The 26,856-nt window shown below is 45.8% G+C and overlaps 1 protein-coding gene across 1 annotated transcript in view; it reads left to right on the forward strand.

Annotated features, from left to right (window-relative positions):
• Positions 1 to 26,856, forward strand: part of CNTNAP4 (contactin associated protein family member 4) — a 488,087-nt gene that overhangs the window by 304,132 nt on the left and 157,099 nt on the right. Inside the window, exons 5-8 of the mRNA XM_074994161.1 lie at positions 6,628 to 6,831; positions 7,018 to 7,202; positions 8,874 to 9,017; positions 15,639 to 15,900. Coding sequence (XP_074850262.1) covers positions 6,628 to 6,831; positions 7,018 to 7,202; positions 8,874 to 9,017; positions 15,639 to 15,900 — 795 coding nt within the window. The remainder of the gene's footprint in view (positions 1 to 6,627; positions 6,832 to 7,017; positions 7,203 to 8,873; positions 9,018 to 15,638; positions 15,901 to 26,856) is intronic.

Genomic DNA, 26,856 nt, shown 5'->3' on the forward strand with positions numbered 1-26,856 from the left:
CTAGCCAGGTAGAAGAGGTGGATGAAACTTTTTCTAAACAATTAACAAAATTATCCAAAACATAGGATTTGATGATGATGTGGGCCTTCAACAGCCAGCATGGATTTGTAAAGAGCAAATCATTCCAGTCCAATCAGATAGCTTTTTTTGACAGGATGACAAGTCTTGTGGATAAGGGGGAATCGGTGGATGTGGTGTACCTAGATTTTAGTAAGGCTTTGACACGGTCTCACATGACCTTATCAATAAACTAGGCAAATACAACTTAAATGGGGCCACCATAAGGTGGGTGCATAGCTGTCTGGGTAGCCATTCTCAGAGAGTAGTTATTAATGGTTCACAGTCACGCAAGAAGGGCATAACAAGTGGGGCTCTACGGAGATCTGTTTTGGGAACCGTTCTATTCAGTATCTTCACCACTGTTTTAGATATTGGCATAGAGAGTACACTTATTATGTTTGCAGATGTCCCCAAGCTGGGAGGGGTTGCAACTGCTTTGAAGGATAGGCTCGTATTTCAGAATGATCTGGACAAACTGGAGAAAAGATCTGAGGCAAACAGGATGAAGTTTAATAAGGACAAATGCAAAGTACTCCACGTAGGATGAAACAATCGCATTCATACATATACAATGGAAAGCGACTATCTAGGAAGGAGTACTGTGGAAGGGTCTTATGGGTCATAGTGGACAACAAGCTACATATGAGTCAACAGTGTGATGCTGTTGCCAGAAAAGCAAACATTATTCTGGGATGTATTAACAGGAGTGTTGTGAGCAAGACATGAGAAGTCATTCTTCCACTCTACTAAGTGCTGATTAGACCTCAACTGGAGTATTGTGTCAAGTTCTGGGCACCACATTTCAAGAAGGATGTGGAGAAACTGGAGAAGGTCCAGAGGAGAGCAACAAGAATGATTAAACATCTAGAGAACATGAGCTATGAGGGAAGACTGAAAGAACGGGGCTTGTTTAGTTTAGAAAAGAGAAGACAGAAGGGGCATGAGAGCAGTTTTCAAGTACCTCACAGAGGGAGAAAAATTGTTCTCCTTGGCTTCATAGGATAGGACAAGAAGCAATGGGCTTAAGCTGCAGCAAGGGAGATTTAGGCTGGACATTAGGAAAAACTTCCTAACTGTCAGGGTGGTTAAACACTGGAATAAATTGCCCAGACAGGTTGTGAAATTTCCATCACTGGAGATATTTAAGAGCAGGTTAGACAGACACCTAGTGGGGATGTTCTAGATGGTGGTTGGTCCTGCCCTGAGAGCAGGGGACTGGACTCAATGACATCTCAAGGTCCCTTCCAGTTCTAGTGTTCTGTGCTTCTGTGGTTCTGTGACTAAATAATTCTGAAAATATGCCTGTGTGTCAAAAATGAAAATGCAAAGTTTTGTGATCGCAGACAGAAATATTTTTTCCATTTACCTTTCTTATAACATTCTCACTTGAAGGGCAGAAGAGGAATCATATTCAGGCTACGTTTACACTATGAGATAAATTTGACTTTTAATAAATTAAATTTTTAACCGCAGTCTCATGAATTCCAGTTTAAGTGTACTCACACCTTCTGGAAATTTGACCCACTGTTTCTCTGTGTCAAGTTACCATGTCACAGTTGCCTTATCCAAGTACTAATGTATGAGCAGTGCATTGTGGATACCTGTCTCACAGTATCTTAGCCTTTTTGCATTCTGGGGGTTTTGTACCAATGAGTTGTATGTAAAAATAAAATTCTGTGGCTGCTTGTGGGTGTTTAATGTCACTATCCCAGAATGCAAAACACTGTTCCAGAATTAAGAGCCCCCACTAACCGTATGAAAAAGAACAGGAGAGCATGACATTTTGGCTGCACAGCGCTAGTGCAATCATGGATCTTCAAATACTTCAAGTCATTGCATTCATTGTTAGAGCAACCTCACAGACTGCCAGGCACTTTTTCATTAAAATACAAAGGGAGATGATGGTTGAGGAGGAGGAGGAGGAGGATGAAGAGGAAATCACTCAACTGAAGTCTAAGAACTCTCAAATGCTGGCTGCCCTGGACGAATTGCTGAGAGTGGAGTGTTGGTTTTGGAATCGAGAGACCAGCAGTGTGGTGGGACCACAGCATTTAGGAGTCCTGGGATGACCAGGAGTGGCTGCAGAGCTTTTGCATGCATAAGTCCACTTTTATAGAACTTTGTGATGTGCTGGCCCCCACCCCGTAGCACAGCAATATAAGAATGAGACCAGCTTTAACAGTTCAGATGTGAGTGGCTATCACTACATAGAAGTTTGCAATGCCCACCATTTACCAGTCAGTGACAAATCAGTTTGGTGTGAGCAGATCTACAGTGGGGGGCTGTGGTGGTGCAGGTAGCCAGAGCATTCTTCTGGCATTTCCTGAGGAAGACCATGACCCTGGGAGATGTACAGGTGATAGTGGATGGTTTTGCTGCCCTGGGGTTTCCTAACTGCAGTGGGACAATAGATGGCATGCACATCCCTATCATGGCCCTGGCCCACCTGGCCTCTGAGTATATAAACAGAAAAAGGTACTTCTCAATGGTGTTGCAGGCATTGGTAGATCACAAAGGTTAGTTCACTGATATCAACAGAGGATGGTGCATTCTACCACCATTCTGCAGTTGCTGAATCTGACATGGAAGTTATCCTGGCTGCAGTCAAGGGCCCCTGTGTAGGGTTTCATGAGGAAAGGGAGCTCAGGGTAAGCTGGGTCACCCAATACTATGATTGGCATCTCCATGTAGCAAATATTGATTTTCTGATCTGGGAAAAAGTTCCCACCCAGTCCAGAATGTCTAAAGATGTTCATATCATGGACCTTCCCCAACCATCCCACGCTGATATCATTGAAACGACCTTTGTGATCTTACAACACCTGCAACACCGCTGAGAAGTATCCTTTCTGTTTATATGCTCAGTGGCCAGGTGGGCCTGGGTGATGATAGATACATGTGTGCCACCTATTGCCCCACTGCAGTTAGGAAACTCCAGGGCAGAAAAGCTATCCACTATGACCTAAACTTCCCCCAGGGTCACAGTCTTCCTCAGAAGACACCAAGAGAGTGCCCTGGCTACCTGCACCACTGTGGCTCCCACTCTAGATCTGTCCACCCTGAATTGATTTGCCACTGACTGGTAACTGTCAGGCATTGCAAACTTCTGCAGAGTGATTGCCACTCACTTCTGAAGTGTTAAAGCCGGCCTCATTCTTATGTTGCTGTGCTGCAGGGTGGGGACCAGCACATCACAAAGTTTCATAAAAGTGGACTCACACATGCAGAAGTTCTGCAGCCACTGCTGGTCATTCCAGGACTTCAAAATTATGTGATCTTGCCACTCTGTGCTGGTCTCAAAAGTCCAAAACTGCCACTCCACTCTCAGCAGTGTATCCAGGGCAGCCAGCATTCATGAGTTCTTGGACTGCCATTCAGCGATTTCCTCATCGTCGTCATCATCATCATCATCATCACCATCATCATTACCATCTCCCTTTATATTCAAAAGAAAAAGTGCAGGACAGTCTGTGAAGTTGCTTAACGGAGTGTGCAATGACTTGAAGCATTTGAGGATCCATGATTGCACTAGCGTTGTGCTGGCAAAATATGGTATGATTTTTTTTCACACAGTTAATGAGTGCTTTTAATTACGGGACTGTGCTTTGCATTCTGGGATAGTGACATCAAACACCCACAAGCAGCCATGGCAACTTTTTTTGTATACAATTCATTGGTACAAAACGCCCTGGAATGCAACTGGGCTAAGACACAGTGGGATAGGTACCCACAATGCACTGTTCATGCATTTGTAGTTGCATAAGGGAATGGGGATGTGATAACTTGACATGTAGAAATGGTGTGTTGAATTTCCAGAAAGTATGAGGAAACTTGAATTCAAATTCATAAGAACAAAGTTAAAAAAATCAAATTTATTAACAGTCAAATTTATCTTGTAGTGTAGACTCAGACCAGCCAGTTTCAATGATATTATGATATCAATGTTAGTGCTCCCTAACTCGAACTATAGGCTTTTACTACGACAGTCACATAATATCGAGCTAACTGCCTTAAATCGAATTTATCTCGTAATGTAGATACAGCCTGAGGTTGATGTTTAGGTAACAAACTCACAAAAATATGAGTTAAAGGCTACAGTAAAGGGGGAAAGAGTAGTAACTTACTTTGTTAATTAGACTACAGTAATAAACTTCCACCATGATTATAAGCATTCATTTTGGCACGCCCACTCTCTTCTCCCCTCCATCTCTGATGAGAATGGATGGATGGTAAAAATGATAGAGGCACAAAAATGTTTCTAATGCCTTTGATCATTAGTTAAATTGTTCCCACAGTTCTCACTCATTTATATTAAAGGATTTTTTGTTTGTTTGTTTGTTTGTGTTTGTTTTTTTTGTTTTAGTTTTTTCCCCTGAGTAAGGATTGGGAGGAACTACAGGGTTTAGTCCATTGTAAATTGTAAAGTGATTTTAGAGATTAGGAATATACATTCTTCTTCGGGTGCTCAACTTGCTCAATAACTAATACCAAAATATGTATTACCAATAGTAAAAACTCTATTGTGAGTACCTATTCAGGTTACGTCTATTTTGTGCTAACTGCCTTGTTACATTTCTAAAAGAATTTTTTTAAAAAGTTGCTTACTGATACTCCTACTTACTTATTGCATTCTAATAAACATAATGTGCATTATTTGTATTTGCTGTGGATTTATGTTTTTACTATCAACAGGTATTCAGTGGGATAACAAAGGATGATAGATAAATGTAGACCTTTTAGGAAAAAAGGATTGCATATTCATTGTGTGCTTGTTAAATGAATTCTTCATAAGAACAAAGCACAACAACAAGATGTGGGGAAAATCAATTACTACAGTCTCAAAGAAAACCCTGTTTTAAGTTGACAAGGATTTTTGTCTGGTGAAACAAATGGCTAGCATTAAATACTACAGTTAGTATGAACTGAGTTCCTTTCTATGGCATACAGAGCAATATTTTTGTCATGTTAAATATAGTTAATAAATAGATTATGAGCTTCCACTAACTTAGAAGAAGTCTGTCAGTCAGTTGAAAAGTAACATAATATCTTATTAGGTTCCATCTTCGTTTATTTCAGAAACGTCTTTCAAGGACAATTACCTTTTTCTTCTTTAATTATGAAGTTTGAATACCCTAAGAGCTTTTCTTTGTAGTATCAGTTCCTTCATGGCTGTTTTGTTCAACATGCAGTTGATTTTGACCAATTATCTTTTAAATATTACTGGCTCAAAATCAGTTTTTTTTTCTGATGAAGTGAATGCATGTGACCTTGAAAAAGAATAGATAAAAACATTATCAGAAGAAAGCAAGTAGACTTCATTGGGTCAGCTGTTACACAGCAGCAGCAATGCACCTATTATAACTCACTGAGACCATAAATGCAAACAATTACTGAAAAAAAAACATACAGCACATGAATCTTTATGCTGTCACTGTGTTATTTACCTGTTATGTTTACAGAGCATTTGCTTTCTTTTGCATTTATAATGACTTGCCATGTATCCAAGTAATTCTAGCAAAATATTTCTCATACCAAAAAGCAGATGACCAATAGGATATAGCAAATCTTCTCCTAGTTATAAAGCTAAATGATCTGATTCTCATCTCACTGGGGTAGACAGAGTATTTATTTTGATGTCAATGACGTTGCACTTGGTGAGAAGAGAGCTAGGGCTGACTATATCATAATTAATGTGTTTTCTAATATTATCTTTATTCATTTTTCACAATAATATAAACTATGAATTTAAATTAATATAAAACCATACAGGTTGCCTTTAATTGTGGTTTAAAGCCACAGTCCGACTTGGGGTAGTTCAACAGTCCTGTGCCTAATTCAGTAAGATGTGATGGGCTTGTTGTTCTTCTCGCACTGGTGTGTAGCAGGAGCAATTGCATTGACCTTAATACTTACACTGGTGTCAGAGTACTATGAGATTAGAATAATGCCAAAAAAATTCAGGTCACAAGGCTGCAGTGCTCACTTTTTGTAAGCTTCAGGATATGCTTTAAAAGCAAGTGTTTAGAGGCTATCCCGCCTCTGAGCCATTCACTCTGGGGAGTCAAGTGCCAGCAATGGTACAAGCCTGGAAAAATCCTGGAACTTGAGAGAAAAAGGAGCACTATTTTGAACGATATTAATTTAATGTCCTGGTCTACACTAGGAGATAAAGTTGAATTTAAGGCTCTATGGTTGATTTTATAAACTCTGTCTATGCCCCATAAGACACCAGCACAAAATCCCAAATGCAAAGGATGGGGCGGGAACTGTGGAGGAGGTGCCCAGAATGCAGTGTGTCCACACTTAGACTCAGGCAACCTTGTTTGGACAAACTCAATGGACTTTCTTAGCTGGTCAGGACAATCAACCTCAACTTTATAAAATCTAGTGTTAAAAATTTCACTTTAACAAATTCAACTTTATTCCCAAGTGTAGACATGCCCAATGTGTAGTGGGTTGGAGAGGGCAAAGCTATTTTCAAACTTCATCCATCCATTATCAAGCAGAATAAAATCCTTGTTGTCTAAACATATGAATAGAAGTTATCTTTAATTTCTTTTTTACTAGGATCTGAGGTGGCTGATTTTGATGGGAAAAGTTGCCTGATCTACAGATTCAATCAAAAATCCATGAGTGCTGTGAAAGATGTGATTTCTCTGAAGTTTAAAACAATTCAGAGTGATGGGATTCTACTGCACAGAGGAGGACGAAATGGAGATCACATTACATTGGAATTAGTGAAAGGAAAACTTTCTTTATTCATTAATTTAGGTAATGGCTAAGGGGCGTACAGTTATGCTGCATCCAACAGATGTGTTCAGAAACAACAGATGTGTTCAGAAATTGTTTATTAAGTCTAATTTTAACCTATAACATGCCGTAAGCTAGTAGCCTTTTAAATATCCATATTGTTTTTTAAAGTGAATCTTACAGTTTATATTTTTTCCTCATCTCAAGGTGATGGTAAAATTCATTCTGCTAATGACCAAATTAATATTACCCTGGGCAGCCTTTTGGATGATCAGCACTGGCATTCAGTCCTCATTGAACATTTTAACAATCAAGTAAACTTTACAGTGGATAAACACAGTCATCATTTTCATGCAAAGGGGGAATTCAATTATTTGGATCTTGATTATGAGGTTTGAAAATTACCTTTCCTTTATTACATTTATTACCTTGTTATGTAAATGCATTGAGAAAAGTGAAAAAGAAAGGAACCGTTTAGGGAATTTTGTAGTAACTCCAATTTTTGGTGAAGTTTATATTCAGAATGAATAGATTAGAGACATGTCTTTTTACAATACTTTTGAAAAGCCTTACAGCATACTGTATCAATTGATTGTCTTTTTGCTTCTATATTCATTATTACTTCTATTGTGGTTTCTAGTAACATCCAAAATGCTGTACAAATATATGAAGAGATACAGTTCCCCACTACATCATGTTAGAAGATGTGGTCAAAGAAAATCCACTTGACAACATCCATCTCTGATATGCATAAAGGTCCATTTACCATAATTTCAGAAATTATGTAATACATGAGCATCTGAGCCTCATATTTGCCACACATCTTTCTTGTATTTGCAAATTACAGGTTGCTCTAAAGGAATGCGTAAAATATACTGCACAGATTTCCATCCTCTAATCTGTGAAGAGTTACTGATGATCTGTGGAGTGCTGACTGATCACATGCAGTCTCCCCTCCTATTTTCAGTTGTGAGAAATAAAACAGATGAATGGAGGAATAGATCTTTGATCCTATAAACTACTGAGAACTTTGGCTTGAATCCAGCAAGCTGATTCAGCATATACTTAAATTTAAGCACTGAGTATCCTATTGATTTCAATTGGGTCATTCATATCCTTAATTTTTTTGTTGGCTCAAAGGCAGTAGTCAGCATCATGCAGGATCCAGTCCAAAATGAAGAACTGTAGCAGACATTGTGATTCTCTTTTCAAAGGATTTTTTCTTTAACTTGGCCAAAAATGCATAAACATGTTTCCAATGTAGCTTTACCATCTAAGTGATTGATTGTTGTACAGGTTGAACCTCTAATCCAGAACTCTATTGTCTGGCAAACTCCATAATGCTGCATGATTTTAGTTAGCTGGATGACACTTCTGGGTCTGGCCAAGTTTCCCATGATCCCATAAAGTTAATTCCAGCCACAGTCCTGGCTTTCAGAGTTTTGTGCTATTTAGCAGTAATTTACCCCAGATGTCTTCAGAGAGCCCAATAAGCAGCAAAAGTGTAGGTAATGCTGCTAGACCATATGACCTCCTGTGGTCCAACAAATTCTCTCTCCAGTACTGGTCAGCTTCTGAGGGTGCCAGATTAGAGAGGTTTAACCTGTAATTGTCACACAGATGTTATAAGATAAAAATGGGAAGAGAAAGAGGTCCAAAATAAGCTCTATAGTAGGGTATAATTTACGCTACAAAAAGTTTGAGAACTCCTTTTGCATACTACATATGCCATTTATTTCTAAAATTTAAAGGTATAATCTTCTGAGTTTTTAAAGTAAGATCTTTTTTGTTGTTGTTTTTAAATCTAAAATATCTGTAGAGCCTTTCCAAGAAAATAAAATAACAATTTTAATTCATACATATTTTTATGATCTAAATTTTGTTAATCTATAGTTTAACTGAACAGATTTAACAACAATAAAGGGCTAAAAAATAGGTGAATCTACAACTGGCCAATTTCTGACTGCTGCCACCATACTGTTGTTAAAATTTATTATCAGCTTTACAAGCAGATTTTCAGAAAATTACTTAATAGTATTATTGATTTCTCTTCTCTTTCTAAGATCAGCTTTGGAGGGATCCCAGTATCTGGAAAATCAGGGTCATTATCACACAAGAACTTTCATGGCTGTTTTGAAAACCTTTATTACAATGGAGTAAACATTATTGATTTGGCCAAGAAACATAAACCTCAGATCTACCTTATGGTAAGAGATTCCAAGTGGGGAAAAAAGTCACTCATATGTAGCTTAGAATAAAAGAGGTCCCAAAGCTTCTGAACCTCTGATACATAGAAAATCAAATCACAGACTAAAAGAAATATGGGTTGTAATATGGCTGTTTCCATGTGAATTTGAGCAGGCTGGGGATTTTCAGCCTCAGTTCTTTTGTCCTAGAGGTAGCCATAAATTGAGTACTTGTGCTCTGGAGGTGCCAAGGCCTGATGGCGGTGCAGCCTTTACCACATAGGGCTGTAGGGAGGTTCATCTGAGTATATCAGGGTTGTGACCATGTCTGCACCACCTGTGCCTTCTAGCAAATGCCAGAAGGGCGCTTTTTATTTATTTAGCTTTTTAAACAAATGGTAAATGCACTATTTCTCACAGCATTCAGTAGCACACAGGCTACTTCTGCAGCACTTAGCGTTTGCATGCTTCCCCCCATTTTATACTGCCTTGTGTCTGTAGAGTTGTAATTCAGCCTGTTATGTTTTAATCAATTTGTCATGGTACAATCAAGAGTGGTGATGGACAAACACCAACCATTTAACGTTTTCATTTCAATAAATTATCTAACCTCTCCAAGCCTCAAGCATCCAGAAATTTGGAAAACTCGCTACTGCATGCTCTCTTGCAAGGACTGCTATAATTATTGCTACTTCACAGGGCAATATTATAATAAGACCATTCTTTTTTGCAGGTATTTGCTATTTCCCTTTTCAGTGTAAGCTAGAAGCAACACTGAAAAAGAAAGTAACTAAAAATAAATAGAGAAATGATTTTTCCAACCTTTACATGATTTTGTTTGATTTTGGAACTAAAATATGGTTTAAAATTACATCAATTTATCTTTATTCCATAAATGCAAATATTGGAGCCCTCATCTGCTTTAATTTGTTTCATTTGTTGCATGAACCTCTTCTGAAAAGTTTTTCCAGAAGTACAATAATAATACAGAAAACAATAAGTGGATAATATCCTGTCTGCCTCTTTAAAGGTAATTGTTTGCTAAAATGTAACTACAGAATACTTGAAGAAGAGATTAGAAATTAGAGATTAGTTTCATCTCAAATAATGTAAACTGATGTATTATTGTGATTGAAAGATAGGAATTGTAAAAGTGCAAGAAAGTATCTGTGCTACCACAAAATTCTTCTTGGATAGATAGTGTGCTAGTTTTCTATGGCATTGAGCAGATGCAGATGGTCACATTTTTAGCTTTTAACAAAATTTATTTGTCTAATTTGCCTTTTCACTGTGGGTTTACTCAGTTTGTAATTCATCTTTGTGTGGTTGCATTCATAAACAGAGAGCTTCCTTCTGCACCCAGCTGACAGTCTAAGAAAGAAAGAATGAAAGAAAGAATTGGTTATGTCTACACAGAAAAAGCAGAGTTCATAAATGGACTATGCCAGCTAACATGAGCTTGGTCTGTGGAGATGTGTTAGGCCACATCTATGCTAGCAATGAACTTTGAAATTAATTTTGAAGTTAGGGCTTTCTTTGAAGTTAAGAGCAGAGCTTCTACACATGTTATGCATTACTTCAAAATAGTGATTGAAGTAAGGGAGCCCAATTTTGAAGTCCTTATTTCATTCCTGGGAAAGGAATAGCACCCTATTTCGAAGTGTAACTTTGAAATAGGACATGTGTAGATGCTCCAAATCCCATAACTTCAAAGTAGCAGGTTCACCATGGTAATGGCCTGCAAGAGCCCGGAGATGCTCTGGTCAGCCGAGACCGGGGTCTATGGTCACTGCCAGCCATGCATAAAGACATAGTTACCCAGGCAGGAAACTAAGAGCATGCTAAAAGCAGGGGGAGCATGAGCTTCCTGCAGCAGGACCACTCCATGACCACACCACAGTGACAGCCAGCCCGGCCAGCTATGTCAGCCAGCCAGGAGCCCCAGAGCCCACCAGTGAGCCCTGCCAGGGGTCGCAGCAGCCCAGCCTGCACCAGCACAAAAGGGGTTTCTCCTGGACAGAGGAAGAAGTCCAGGACCTATGCTGTGGGGGGAGGAGGAAGTCCTGCTACAGACCGGCATGCAGTGATGGAATGCTGATACACATAAGCGGCTGGCCAGGAGTCTCACTGGATGGGGGTACCCGACCAGGACTGGCAAGCAGATGTGCACAAAAGTGAAGAAGCTCCGGCAGGCCTACTGCTGAACCTGGGACACTGCCATCTCCTGGACACTGACCCCCCACCATGTAGGATAAGGAGGAGCCAGACACGGCCACCGAGGAAGAGCCGGGACCCTCAGGCATCACTAGCACCCCCCAGGAGACCAAGGGACTGAGGCCAGGAGCGAGAATAAGGGTTTGAGTAACGAGACCCTCGTCATTTCCCTCCCATCCAGGACATTGAGCTGGGACACTTCCAGTTGGGCATCACTAGAGTTCATGGAGATACCAGCCACTAGGTACGGGACATTCAGGATCCCTTGGGGCCTGGGGAGGGAGACCCCATCCCCTACCAAAGGCAGCAGGGGGCCACACACCTGCATGACACTTAGTGCCTGCCCCCTGTACAGCCCTACAGTCCACATGCCGGGGGAAAAGTGGGGCCACCAAACCAGGCCCAACCCTCACCATGCAGGACCCCCTCTACACCTGGGATCCCAGGAGGCCCCCTGGGACATCCAATAGCAGGGGAGTGGAGTGGGAGCCAGCAGCGCAGGGGCTCTGGCCCCCAGGGGTCAGGACACAGGACTCATGGGCCGTCCTTCTGTCTCTACAGCTCCACCATCCAGGAGCTGTTCCATACCCATCCAGAACCAGCCAGCAGCCGTGGAGGGATGGGATTCAGTCACCCCACCTGATTCTGCAATCCCATGTGGAAGCCAATATGTCAGGTCCTGATGATGATGAGGGGACAAGAAGGTGACTGCCATCCTGCAGGAGATGACCACAATGCTCTGGGACTAGGTGGCAAAGGGGCAGGAGGCATGGTTACCATGTGGCTGACAGCTGGAAACCCTGGCCCAGGTTGTGCCCACCTGCCTCACCCAATCTCCCGTTCCCTCACCAGCCAGCCCCGCAGCACTCCCCGCAGCACGTCCCAAAGCCCCTACCTCCCACTGCTCCTGGTGTGGCCACTGACCTTGGGGCCTTGCTCCTGTCCACCCTCCCACATGCCACATGCCTGGCACTTGGCCAGGGCTGATGGCTGTCCCATCCAGGGTGAGCAGACCCCTCCCTCCACACCAGTTCTTCCATTCCCCTCATGGCTCCCACTAACCCCAAGGCCACCATACCCCCCAATGTCTTATCTTCCCATTGTCCTGGTCCCAAACCAACCCCAATGGGGTCCCCACATCAGGGGTGGGGTGGGGGTCCTCCATCCACCATGGCTGCTGGCCCTCCACCCCGGTGGACAAATGAGTCCTCACACACCCCAGAGCCCTCCTCCATGTTAGTTCTCTCCCCCATTGTCCCCACCCCATCCTCCTGTATATAGTTTCCCCCTTGGACATAATTGTAGGCACTCGTGCTGTTTAGAGGTTTATAAACATGCAATTTTTCTTTATAATAATAAAGTTTAAGTTCCACCCCTACTCCTGCATCTTTATTGTGTGGAGAGATGGGGGGATATTGGGGGTGTGGCCGGGAGTTGGCTGTGGGAGGGTCACTGTGGGCCACAGGAGAAGGCTTCCTGCAGGGCCTCCCTGACATGCACCCCGTCTCTGTGTGCCTGACAGCAGAGGGTGCTTGTGACTGCTTGTACCTGCCAGCAGGCTCAGTGGCCCAGGCCTGGGTGAAGGGCTCCCCTTTTCTCTCCGTAATATTGTAAAGAGCACAGCAGGCTGCAACCACAGTGGGCACTTTCAGGAGGCTAACCTCCAGCCTCATGATGAGACATCTAAATCATCCCTTCAGCTGCCCGAACACCTGCTCAGTTGTGTTTCTGACCTGGTTCAGCTGTGCGTTACACATGTCATGGGACAGGCTGGTGCATCCTGTGTAGGGCCTCATGAGCCACAGGTGAGGAGGTACATGGCATCGGCCACAATGCAGAGGGTCATGGTTATGTCTCCTCCCAGCAGCTCCCGCAAGGGGAAGTAGGTGCCCTTCTGCATTCGAAGGCTGAGCCATGAGTTCCGAAACATCCAGGCATTGTGGGCCCAGCCATCCCACACACATATTCATGAACTGGTTCTGGGCATCTACAAGGGCCTGGAGAACCATAGAGTGGTACCCCTTTCTGTTTACAAAAGCACCTACATTGTGGTCCAGGGACCAGATGTCTTTGTGTGTGACGTCCAGCATTCCAAAACAGTTTGGGAAGCCCAGGTCCAAGAAGCCAATGTGGACAACATCCAGGTCTCCAATGGTGAACACCCAGGGAGAGGAGGGTGTTGATTGCCCGGACGACCTGCATGGGGTGCAAGACACATGTGTCCATGAGCACATATCTGGGTGGTACCAGCCTCCATGCAAGGCTCCCCTCCTATCCCCATTCAGGGCCCCCCTCCCAGACCCCAAGGAAGGCCCCCAGCCCCATGCAGGACCCACCCCTTGCGAGGTGTCCCTTTGCTGGGTGCGTGGCCCCAGCCTGTCTTACTTTGATGAAGACTGCCACGATGGTGGTCTTGCCCACCCCAAACTGATGTCCGACAGAGCAGTGGCTGTCTAGTGTGGCCAGTTTCCAAAGGGCAATGGCTACCCTCTTGCAAAGGGTGAATGTGGGCTACATCCTGGTGTCCCAGTGCTGGAGGGCTGGGGCGAGCCAGTGTCAGAGCTCCTTGAATGTCTCCCTGGTCATCCTGAAGTTATGTATCCACCAGTTGTTATCCTAGTTCCCCAGCATGAGGTGGTCCTGCCAGTTGGTGCTGATGGGAAAGCCCAAGCATTGCCAGATCACCAGGAGGGGGGCACCATGTGCAGAGTGTATGTGCTGGGAGGGGCCCTTTAAAGGACTGGCTGGCTACAGGCCCCAGAAGGGCTTGTCAGCCATGCAACCTCCATCTGCGCCATTTCTTGGCCTCTTACTTCAAAATAAAGACCATAGATGTATAAATGCTTCCTTTCAAAGTGCTGGGCCACTGCTTCAAAGCGGTGCATGGCAAATTTGAGCTGCTTTTGTGGGCATGGACAAGCATTTTCAAAGTTTGTTACTTCGAAGTCGAACTTCAAAATAAGCTCCTTCGAAATTATGGTGTAGAGTAGACACAGCCATATTATTATATAAGACATCCAGCTCAGGTAGAACCATGAGCTCTGGGAGTCTCCCATCTTGCAGGGTCCAAATAGCTATACAGCAATGAAACTTGCTGCACCCCAAAGCCTATAAGCTCAAGTTGGCTCACACAGACTAGCTATGAGTATCTAGCTGCTGTCTGGACATACCTGTTGCAAGGTCAGGAATAAATGTGTTGCAGTTTTTCTCTGGATTTTCTGTAAGAAAACATAATTTGTGGATGTATGTTTTATTACACAGATGTTGATACCTGACATTGGTAGGTCATAGTTCTAGTTAGAATATTTAAAGGTTTTTGTCAACCAGAAAAAAAACTGTTTTAACTTTTTGGGAAAAATCTGATAGCCATTAGACATATAGGATGATTTTATTTATAGCTTGAAAGATTCCAGCAAGTATTTAAATAATAAAGTTCTTATTATCTGAGTACCAAGAGTCATAAAATGTTCACTGACTAGCTTTGTCACCATAATGTGGAAATCTGCTATTGTTATTCTGTTCCCTGTATTTTGTAGAACTTGTTATAATTTTGTGTTTATTATGAGTCCTTTTTGCCAACTGAGCATGTAGTTTTTTGTGTTACTAAATTTGTTCTTTTTAGCTGTGTCCTGCTCAGCCTGGTGCTGCTTTGACTGCACAGATGTGGGCATAAATCGTCCTCTTCTGGTCACCTGAGTGAAGATAGGTTACTGTGCAGATGCTAGTACAGAATTGTCTCCACTAGCAAGTATTTTTCTGGCTCTGAACTCACCTCCAAAGAGCCAGACAAAGACTGCCACTGTTTAATATGCAGTGAGGTCATGTGCTTTACTAAATTTGTGCTTCTTATTTAGGTGAATGACAGTTTTGTCTGCATTGTTGCTGGAGTGAGCTCAGTTCAGAATCCAAATCAGACTGAACTGAAGAGATTGTTTTTTCAGTTCAATAAACTGACTTTCCCAAGAACCAAAAATGGAATGCCATATATGGCTGACCGGCCCCCTGGTAACACCCTTTCCCCCTAGTAAGCATTTAATCACCTGTAAACTTTGTAGCTACCACTGGCATTTTATCTGGTATCTTGAAGCTTTCACAGGCCAAGTCCAGAATAAAATCAAATTATTTCCATGTACTCCGTGGGATGTTATTCTGTCGTATGTAATCCAGAGTTTTACTTGACTTGGTAGAGACCTGTATCCCATAATTGCTTATGAGAGACTTGACTTTTATGCCCAGATTTTTAAAAAAATTGTGTTTTTTTGGAGGGGATGGGGGGTGTTGATATATTTATTTATTCATGGTGCTTCCTGAATATTAGCTTTTGTTCACTGTCATAATGAAACGCAAGTATCTTCATGCAACTATATGTAGAATGAACTGTGTTTCTCAGAACTTTCCTAATGCTTCATTTTTCATATTTGTTTCCAGGGCAACATGTCCTTCTCTTGTTCAGAGCCACAGATGGTTCCTGTCACTTTTCTGAGTGCCAGTGGCTATCTGGCATTGTCTGACACATCTGGAAAAAATGAAGTTTCCATCAGTTTTCAGTTTCGCACCTGGAACAAAGAGGGACTTTTGCTGGCCAGTAAACTACATAAGACTTCAGCTGGTCTCCTCCTTTATCTAGGCGATGGGAAAGTTAAAATGAGCTTCTATAAACCAGGGAAAGCACAGAGTGATCTCACTGCAGGTAACATAAATCAGTTTTGATGCAGAAATGAGTTAAATGAGCAGTTATATGTGGATTAATGATGTGTTCCAAGGAGCTGGTCATGAAACTCTTGTTCATGAGAGTAATCCTTACTTCTGTGAGTATTACCCCTGAAGATTTCCAAGGCAGTTGTTTATCTCCTTTTCTGACATATATGTTCATGTTTCAAATGTGACAAATTTCCCAGAAAACAAAATTATTTGCATGACTATGGATTGTAGAATCAGCCTCCAAGTCTGTATACGTGATTTGTAAATACTTATGTGAATGCTGTACGTTCATCCCTTGTCAATCAAGTACTTTACCTATGAGTACTTGCTTAAATGAGGGACACATATACTTACCTTTGTTCACTAGATGCATCAACGACCCCCACTAATACAGGCCTTACCCTCCTCCCCGCGGCTCCAACCCACCACAGCCTGACCCCCTGCTGGCTCCATGGCCCCAAGCAGCCGCAGCCTGAACCTCCCACTGGCCAACAGCCCCACCTGCCACCCCACAACCTGGCCTGCTCCCAACACCCACCTGGCCCAGTCCCCCAACCCGCTCCCCCAGGTAAGTTAAGGACTTGCTTACTGCTGGTGCAGCCCAGAGCAGCCACCATTTCCTCCAGCTGTGAATGTCAGAGCAGCCCCCGCCATGTGGCTGGGCAGCGGCGTGCTGTAGAGCGGCTCTGACCACGCAGTGTGGTGCCCACAGCCATGCGGGTGCCTCCAGCCATGTGTCACAGCTCCTCCTGCATCCTCCAGCCCAGCCTACTCCCAACACCCTCCCTCAAGGCTTGTAGCCCCCCCCGCCCCGGCATTCCTCTGGCCCAGCTCAGCCCGCTCCCAATGCACCCCCCACCCCCGAGTTCGCAGCTCCCCCTGCATCCTCTGGCCCAGCCTGCCTGGCCCACCTGGCTCGCAACGTTCCCCCAGCCTGCAGCACGCCCCAGTCCAGCCCACTCCCAACACTCCCCCCAGCCAGCAGCTCCCTGCACACCCCACTGCCCAGCTTGCTCTCAACGCTCCCCCAGCCCACAGCACACCCGAGCTCAGCCCATTCCTAATGCTCCCCAAGGATCACAGCTCCGCCCACACTCTCCGGTATTCCTCAGCCTGCTCCCAATGCTTCCCCCTGGCTTGCATCTCCCCCTGCACCCTCTGGCCCATCCTGCCCAGCCCAGCTTGCTCCCAACACTCCCCCGGCCTGCAGCATGCCCTGTCCCAGCCCGGCCCATTCCTAACACGCCTCCAGCCCACAGCTCGCCCTGCACCCACCAGCCCAGCCTGCCTGGCTCAGCACGCTTCCAGCATTCCCACAGCATGCCATGGCCCGACCAGGCCCACTCCCAACACTCCCCTGGCCTGCAGCTCCCCACGCACCCCCTGGCCCATCCTGCTCCCAACACACCCCCGGCCTGCAGCTCCCCACGCACCCCTTGGCACAGCCCACTCCCAACACCCGCACCGGACTGATTCCCAAACTTCCCAGTCTGCCACACCTCCCACAGGTACCACTGCTGCAGCCCAGAGAAACAAGCCGCCACCTCCTCCACCAGACCTGCCACTAGGCTTTAACCCACCCTTCCACTCATGGTCCCAAACTGCCCCCAGCCTTTAACCCTGTCCAACCACACCCCCAACCCAAGGTTCACTCACCTTTCTAAAGCAGCGCCATCTGCTGCCACTCCTTCACCAAATTAGGAGCACTAGGAACCAATCGGAAACTTTAATGTATGCTTAATGGTATTTAGCATCCCTCTTACGAGTTTTTGCCTATGAGCAGAAAGCTGGGAACCAGTTGTGTTCACATAGCGAAGGATGAGTGTAATAGTAAAATTTGAATATCTCATTTTATTTTCCATCTGGGAGGGAAAACCACTGATTGTCCTATTTTACTGTTAAGCTGGGGTTTAGCAATATCCTCACTAGGGATCTATTGATTCTCTTTATACACAATTATTTGTACTGCAGTCATGCTTACAGGTCCCACTTAAGGTCCTAGGTGGACATGTAGTAGGAGGAATAATTGCTGGCCAGAGGACTTTACAGTTCAAATAGATAAGAACGGCAAAGGAGAGGGCAATCAGTGAAACAAAGATTTGCCCAAAGACTCATAGTGGGTTAGTGAAAGAGCAAAGCATGGAACAGAGGTCTCCTGAATCTTAGCTCAGTGCCCTGTCCACTAGAACACACTATCTCACTCTGTGATCCCTCTTCTCCATTATCTATGGTAACTGACGCAAAATGTTAATGCTCAGCTGGGGGAAGTGAACGTTAAATATGATGCTACAGATCACAGATTGGTGAAAATAAGAAATTTTAAACAATTGACTGTTTTAATTCAGGAAAAGTTTGCAAGCCAGTAATGCTAATAAACAATATTTCAATTTGCTTGAACACACCCACCTTACTGAACATAAATGTAGGGGTTAGCTATTAATTTCACCGGAAGCAGGATCAGTCCTTGTGTGTGTTTTTAAGCTAAAATAAATGATGTACTAAGAACACCATTTTAATTAATGCCATGCTTCCCCAGGCTCACTATCAGCAAAAATTAATTCCACAGTAAGTGTGTCAATGATGTGTAGTTTGCTGTGATATATTAGACATCTTCAGAAGCTGTTTCAATCACAGCTCAATTATATGATATATTTTAATGAAATGTCTTCAATGCGCTGTCACTTTAACACGTCCACAGAAGGTAGTATGACTTCTAACTAGACTACTGACATGCATGGATGACAAATTAGTGAAGTATAAAGGGACAATAAAAATACATAGCATACTCCCAATTGATTAGTAAGCCTCATGATAAATAAATCTTGAAATGTTGTATAAAACGTGATATATCTTTATTGTGTGGTGAATACAACAATATCTCTATATGGCCTGAGATATGGAATATCACTTGTCTGTGCCAATCCAATAACATGCATTTTCCAACCAAGCAATCCAACCCACCCACAACTCCTATTCTCTCCTAAAGCAGGAAGTTATCTAACAAAACCACACAGTGAACTTCTTCTTGAGCTTTGGAAGTGTTTGTTGTTGCTACATTCACTGAAGCAAATCAAGTCTGCATTTGGAGATTGAGTAATTAAATTATGGATGGTTGGACAGGTTTGTTCCCCTACAGGCAAAGACTTATGACTTGGCTTTCACATGTACAAAATTTGATAATTAAATCAGAGCATATTAGTTTGAGCACAGTTCTCTGAATTCATTACCACGAGTTCTTTAAAGATTTCTTGAGCCATATAGAAGAAGACTGCGGTATTTAATTCATGAATGACTACGTTATAATAAGCTAAATCCTTCTGTTATGGATGGGCTGTTTAATATCTTTTTTTCCCTTTGTAGCCTGTTTTTCAAACTGGTCATCCAAAGTTCAGAAAGTAATGGCACACAGTTTAAAAAAAATGAAGAAATGAAACAAAGTTAATTTGTGTTCAATGATGAGGTCCAAATTGAGTTACAATAAGGATTAATGTTTGCGCTATTACTAGCCAGTTTTTAATGTGCATTAGCTTTATAAAATGTATTTTAATTACACAATTTTAAAAACTATTATATTCATATGCTGTACTTCAGCTTAATCTACAGATTATTGCCTTCTAGACACATTCCAAGACTTCCATTATTTACTGTATGCTTATGCATGCTCTGTTTTGTGTGTGTGTGTGTTTGTGTGGGACAGTATCCATCTTCTGTCTTGGTTCACCATACACAGAACTCTACATGATATTTTGTGGAAAGTGTAAGTGCAAATACTCAGATATTATCATGTTGATGGCCTAGCTAACAACTTAAATGGATATGTGGAATATTTTAAAAGGTAAGTGGCTATGTTGGGCTATGTCTACACTAGAAGCATCTGTGTAGGGAAGTTAGGCTACGGTTACACTAGTGAGTTTTATAGGCAAAACTGGCATTTTGTACACAAAACTCAAGGAGTGTGCACACACAAAATGTGTTTTGTCAACAGAAACTGTTGACAAAAAAGCTGTGTAGATGCTCTGGGGGCCCTTTTGTCAACAGGGTGGATCAAAAAATCAATCCATTTTTATGTGTAGATAGCCGTGTCTACACGTGCACGCTACTTCGAAGTAGCGGCACTAACTTCGAAATAGCGCCCGTCATGGCTACACGTGCCGGGCGCTATTTCGAAGTTAACTTCGACGTTAGGCGGCGAGACGTTGAAGTCGCTAACCCCATGAGGGGATAGGAATAGCGCCCTACTTCGACGTTCAACGTCGAAGTAGGGACTGTGTAGTCGTTGCGCGTCCCGCAACTTCGAAATAGCGGGGTCCGTCATGGCGACCATCAGCTGAGGGGTTGAGAGACGCTCTCTCTCCAGCCCCTGTGGGGCTCTATGGTCACCGTGGGCAGCAGCCCTTAGCTCAGGGCTTCTGGCTGCTGCTGCGGCAGCTGGGGATCCATGCTGCATGCACAGGGTCTGCAACCAGTTGTCAGCTCTGTGTATTTTGTGTTGTTTAGTGCAAGTGTGTCTGGGAGGGGCCCTTTAAGGGAGCGGCTTGCTGTTAAGTCCGCCCTGTGACCCTGTCTGCAGCTGTGCCTGGCACCCTTATTTCGATGTGTGCTACTTTGGCATGTAGACTTTCCCTCGCAGCGCCTATTTCGATGTGGTGCTGCGCAACGTCAAAGTTGAACATCGATGTTGCCAGCCCTGGAGGACGTGTAGACGTTTGCTACATCGAAATAAGCTACTTCGATGTAGGCTTCACGTGTAGACGTAGCCGATGTGATCTGCCAACAGAAGTTTTGTCAGAACAGCTGTTTCAACAGTAACTTCTATAGACAGATTGCTGTAGTGTAACTGTAGCCTTAGGCTACATCTACACAGCATGTTGCTATGTTCAGGGTTGTGCAAATGAGGGCATTCAACAGTGCAAAAGGCCACTCATTTGCATAGTCACTCAAGATCACTCCTTGGCTGTGTCTACACGTGCCCCAAACTTCAAAATGGCCATGCAAATGGCCATTTCGAAGTTTACTAATGAAGCGCTGAAATGCATATTCAGAGCTTCATTAGCATGCGGGTGGCAGCCGCGCTTCGAAATTGACGCTCCTTGCCGCCGCGCGGCGCGTCCAGACAGGGCTCCTTTTCGAAAGGACGCCGCCTACTTCGATGTCCCCTTATTCCCATGAGCTCATGGGAATAAGGGGACTTCGAAGTAGGCAGCATCCTTTCGAAAAGGAGTCCCGTCTGGACGCGCCGCGCGGCGGCAAGGAGCGTCAATTTCGAAGCGCGGCTGCCACCCGCATGCTAATGAAGCTCTGAATATGCATTTCAGCGCTTCATTAGTAAACTTCGAAATGGCCATTTGCATGGCCATTTCGAAGTTTGGGGCACGTGTAGACGCAGCCCTTCTGTCGACAGAACTCTCTAGTGTAGACACAGCTGTTAGGTCTATATTTGCAGTAAAGGACTTTCTCTGGAATGGTTCCTTCCACCTTTCCCAATGGTATTCTATACCATCCATGTCTAATCAGGGGACTTCACAGCGGTCCATACTCTGGGCCTAGAGGGTGTCAAATAACATCCTTTTGGATGGCATTCTGTCCAAAGTGGAGATGAGCTCTATCTCCAAATGACTTTGTATATTTCCATGCCCAATAAATTACAGTAAACAAGACAGAAATGAGTAGATAGTGTTGCAAAATGTCTTTTGTGTGTGTGTGTGTGTGGACTGATCAATCAATAGACAGATCTCCTCTTCTATGACACCACTGGTTAGCAACTAAACCAATCCTTGATCAGCAGAGCTGATTACAGATGTCACATAAAAATCAACCCACTGTGGGGCAAGAGGTAAATCTTTAGCTTCAAGAGATATACCTTCACATACAAATTTATTTAAGTGAGGCAGACTTGTGTTTTCCAGCCCCACTCTCTATTCTCTTACCAACCATCGTGCATAGGCACAGGAACTGTGACATGCACTGGAGGGAGAGAGCGCAGGTTTGAGACCAGTTTCCTTCTCCTAGACTGATGTGCCTAAATGTCTTGGTCTTGCCCAGTTTGGAATCAGAGTTTCCCTTCTCCTAGGTATTGTTGGTCCATGGTACATTATTCCATATTATTCAGCACAACCCCTCAAGACAACACCACAGAAAGCTTTCTCAATCCACCACCCTGAGGATGCACCTCAATGCCGTAGAGCCCCAGTGCAAGGAAAATTTCCATTACCAATTTCTTATTATCCAAATTAGTTCTCTACTTCAGTCACTCATACAGGCTGCCTCTTTATGACAAAGCATTCAGTAATCTGCACATTCTTCAAATACTTTTGAATTTCATTTATGTTTTGACAAATGGAATCTTATTAAAGCAGAGAGCTTACTGAAGCTATGTACAACACCAAAGATTAGAGGCTGGCATAGTTTGTTGGACTGGAAATCGGTTTCAGTCAGAAGAAAGAAATGGAATACAAAATGAGCCTCACATGACACTAGGCAGTTCCAAAAGGAAAGCGCAGCATGTTGTTGGGGCTCATGACACATTGAGGGACTTGAACAACATCAAAGGATTGTGTATGTTCTGTTTTCTTCATTTGTGATATATGAGGTCCCCACAAGGCCTTCTACAGTTCTTTGATGAATGGGGAAATGGCTTATATTCAACAAAGTATTTTGTTTTCAAAATTTGTTTTGGGGAAACATTCCAAAAATGTAGTGTGCTGCACATTGTAGAATATGTGCAATTTATGTTGTGTCACTTGAAGGCCAGTCCTACAGTCAGTAATGCAGTCAGTAACATCAGGTAACTAATTACATTCCTCAGAAATAGGAAACATTTTTACTTAGCTTTAACTTTTCCTTCTCTGACTTCTGTATTTGAGTTATCCCAGTTTTGTGCTTTGGCCTATATAGTAGTTCTTTGCTAGAAACACTTTACATTATTTGTTCAGTTGTTTGGAGGAGCAGTTTAAAGAAGTTACGTTTAGAACTGTTTTATCTGGCTGTATGAGGTTTCTTTGTTTTTTTGTTGTTTTTTTTTGTTGTTTTTTTTTTTGTGGTTTGGTGTTTCCAAAACTATTTGATACTTACGATTAGTTCTGTGGGGGTGCGGCTACATTAGCAAGTACATTCAAAATGCAGATCCAAAGACCGAATTCTTTCGAAAGAACCAGCAGAGTGTCCACACTCACATGACCTTCTTTTAAAATTAACTTTGAAAGAACTCCCTCATTCTTTCAAACTCAGTCCTTCATTCCTGGGATGGGAACAGCGCTCTCCTTTAAAAGATTATTTCAAAAGAGAGCAAGTGTAGATGCTCTGCCGCCCACTCTTTTGAAAGAGGGAGTCCTCCATGGCGGCACTGAGCTGGCAGGTGGCAGCACCGCTCACAGCTCAGGCAGAACTCTATGGCTCCAGCGTCTGGCCACGTGTAAGGATGCAGGCACCCAGAAACGCTCAGGCAAGAAGCTGAGAGCATGCAGGCAGCAGAGAGCCCATGCTTCTGCTCAACCTGCTGCCAGCCATGATGCCCCGGGGGAAGCCACACCACCTCTGGCACCATGGTCAGAAGCCAGGGCTCCCGCCCATCCCAGGGGCCATCCAGGGAGCAGGGGAAGTCCTCCCAGGAGGGGAGCCAGGCACCCAAGTGCTGGCCCCCCTCCTGGACTGACACCGAGCTGCAGGACCTCCTCGCCCTCTGGGCAGATGAGGAGGTGCTGCACCAGATGGGGGTCCGGTGCCGGAAAACAGCAGTGTTCGAGCACCTGGCCAAGGGCCTCACTGGCTGGGGTCACCCCACCCTGACCCCGGACCAGGCGAAGTCCAAGGTCAAGGAGCTCCAGCAGGGCTACTGCTGGGCTGAGGAAACAGCCAGGTGGTCCGGGGCAGCACTCACCATCTGCCCCTACTTTAGAGAACTTGACTGCCTCCTTAGGCCCAAGGAGGCAGGACCCCCAGCCATGCTCCTGGACACCTCTAACCCCGCAAATGAGCCGGAGCCATAGGAGATGGGGACCGAGGGGGAGGAGGGCCAGGAACCACCGGCCACCCACAGGTGCCCACCAAGGATCCCGACCAGCAGTGGTGTTGAGGGCTTGAGTGAGGGGGCCCTCATCATCAACATCCTGTCCGGCCCATCCAGCCTGGCTTCCTCTGACTGCACCTCGCCCAAGTTCCTGGAGGGACCCATAGGTATGTACCATGCACGCTGGTGGCCACAGGGCCAGGGAAGGGAGCGTGAAGTCCCACCCGGGGCAGCCGCAGCCCACCCACAGGGACATCAGCCCCAGTACACGGGCAGAAGAGATGGTCCCGTCACCCTGGTCCAAGAGGACTGATGTGTGGCACTCAGCACAGTGTGGGCTGAACAGCACCATGGGCTGCCAGGTTGCAGAGGGATGGAGGGTGGCAGAAGGGAGCTAGCACTTCCACAACCCAGATGGGGAACCCCGGATGCGGTCCCTGAAGGGCCCCTGGGATGGGGTGGGGGGAAAGGGGAGTACAAGGAGTCCCTTGCTGGGACTAATGGATCGTTCCTCTCCCCTTATGTCTGCACAGCTCCAGCAGCCAGCAGACAGATCAGCCCCGTGACAGGCCCGGGGAGCCCCATGACAGAGGACAAGGAGGAGCGGCCCAGGCCCTGGATAGGGACAGCGTGGGGCTGCTGCCAGTCCCTCTGCCGGTACCGCCAGGCCAGAGAGAAGGAGGAGGATGCGGGCCACATGGCGGCCCTGCAGGAGCTGACAAGCATGGTGCAACAGTGGCTCACCGTGGAGCAGCAGGCATGGGACCAGGTGGCAGCCATCCTGGACACCCTCAGCCAGGCTGTGCTCAGCCACCTGGTCCCTATCGCTGCTACATCATGGGCCACTCCTGCACCCAAACCCCATCATCCTCCCACCACCCCCGGTGCCCCTGTTACCAGAACGTCCCCTCCCCTCCATCAACAGGTTCTCCCCCTGCCCCAATCCCCCATCTCCCTGTCCCTCTGCAACAGCACCCTGGGCCAGCAAGCTGGAGTACGATCCCCCTGCCTCCCCCTCCCCCCATGCCACACCCAGCGCAGAAGGGGGGGCCATGCTCAAACAGCACCCCTATCTCCCCATGCCACCAGCCCAGCAGGGCCCGTGGGCACAGGGAGGAATGGGCAGGTGCAGGCAACCAGGATCCCGGCCATTGAGTCCTGTCGAGGGGTGAGGCCCCCCACCCTGGCTCCCCATTCACTCTCCCCCCATCTGTAAATAATTCCCCCCAGCTTCCCATTCACCTTCCCCACATCTATAAATAGTTCCCCTAAGAACTGACGGGCACAGTTTTGTGACCACGTAAATAGTTTGTTTTTATGCTTTCCCCTGTTTCCCCTGTGCATTTGTGGTGGTGGGTGTGCGTGTATGTGCAGGGTTCAGGTGGTGTGTGCAGGGTGTGAGTAGGGTGTATGTGTGCAGGGTGGGGGGGTCTCCATGGCCCCTGCTCAAATGCCTGGCGCAGGACCTCCCATACCCACAGCCTGTTCTGCTGGGCCTGACGGCACAGGACAGCAGGGGGCTATTTGTAACTGCACCCCTCCTCGGCAGCTCACCTGTGCATGTAGGGCTCATATTTCACCTCCACCAGGTTATGGAGGGTGCAGCAGGCCCCAACCACTGCCAGGACGCTGGGGAGGCCCACCTACAGCCTGGTGTTCAGGCATCTAATACACCCCTTGAGGTGGCCAAAAGCCCACTCCACGGTGTTCCAGGCCCATTTCAGCCTCTCATTAAAAAGGTCCTGGCTCGGCTGGGTATCCCGGGTATATGGCCATATCAACGAGGCCTTCAGGGGATAGACCAAGTCCTCCATGATGCAGGGTGGCATCATCATGACCCTGATGGGGAGCTCCCTCCAGAGGATGAAGTTCCTCTCGGCCATGCGACTTCCCAGGCCTGAGTTCCAGGAGACCTTTGCATTGTGTGTGCAGCTGGACCAGTCCACACAAATGTCCTGGAACTGGCCGTTGGCATTGACCAGAGACTGCAGGACCACCAAGTGGTAGCCCTTGCGATTCACATAGGCACCGCAGCTGTGATCTGGGGACTGGATGGTGATGTGGGTGCCATCAAGGGCCCCGAAGCAGTTTGGGAAGCCCAGTTCCTGGAAGCCCCAGATGGCATTGTCCAGGTCCCCAACATGAACCAGCTGCCTCAGGAGCACCTTGTTGATAGCCTGGACAACCTGCAGGGCATAGGGGGGCACTATCAATAGCGTGGGGTGGGGTGCAGCGTGCCCACCCATCCACGTCCCCATCCTCACCCCTGTCCGCAGGGTACCCGCCCGTGTCCGTCCCCATCCCTGCTCCTGTCACTAGCATGGGCTGCACCCCCATTTCCTGATGGTGCCCCTTGCCAGGGTGCTCCCCGCCTCCTATATGTTGTCTAGGTGGGAGCTGGGCAAGGCTCACCTCGATGAGGAAGGCCCCAACGGTGAGCTTGCCCACCCTGAAATGGTGGCTGACAGATCAGTGACTGTCCAGGGTGGCCAGCTTCCACAGGGCGATGGCCACCCTTTTTTGCAGGGGGAGTGCTGGCCTCAGGTGGGTATCCCGGTGCTGGAGGATAGAGGTGAGCCAGTGGCACAGCTCCAGGAATGCCCCATTGGTCATCCTGAAGTTCTTTAGACACCGGTCATTGCCCCAATCCTCCAGCACCGGCTGGTCCCACTAGTCGCTACTTGTGGGGAATCTCCACAGGTGGCAGAAGACCCAAGGGACTGGCTGGGGACATTGCACCCTGAGAATGGCCTCCAGGAGGATGGCTATTAGAGTGGCCACCCAGAGCTGCTGTAGCACAGTGGCCAGAACCGCAGCCAGCGTGCTGGCCACAGCCGCAATGGAGCGGTGGGTGCTGCTTGGGGTCCATGGGTGCCCAGGATGCCTCCTCCACTCTCTATCTCTAAGCCTGGGGACAGGTTGCTGGTTCTCAGTGTGTGC

This window comes from Carettochelys insculpta, chromosome 5 (assembly GCF_033958435.1).
Source record: "Carettochelys insculpta isolate YL-2023 chromosome 5, ASM3395843v1, whole genome shotgun sequence".
NCBI lineage: Eukaryota > Metazoa > Chordata > Testudines > Carettochelyidae > Carettochelys > Carettochelys insculpta.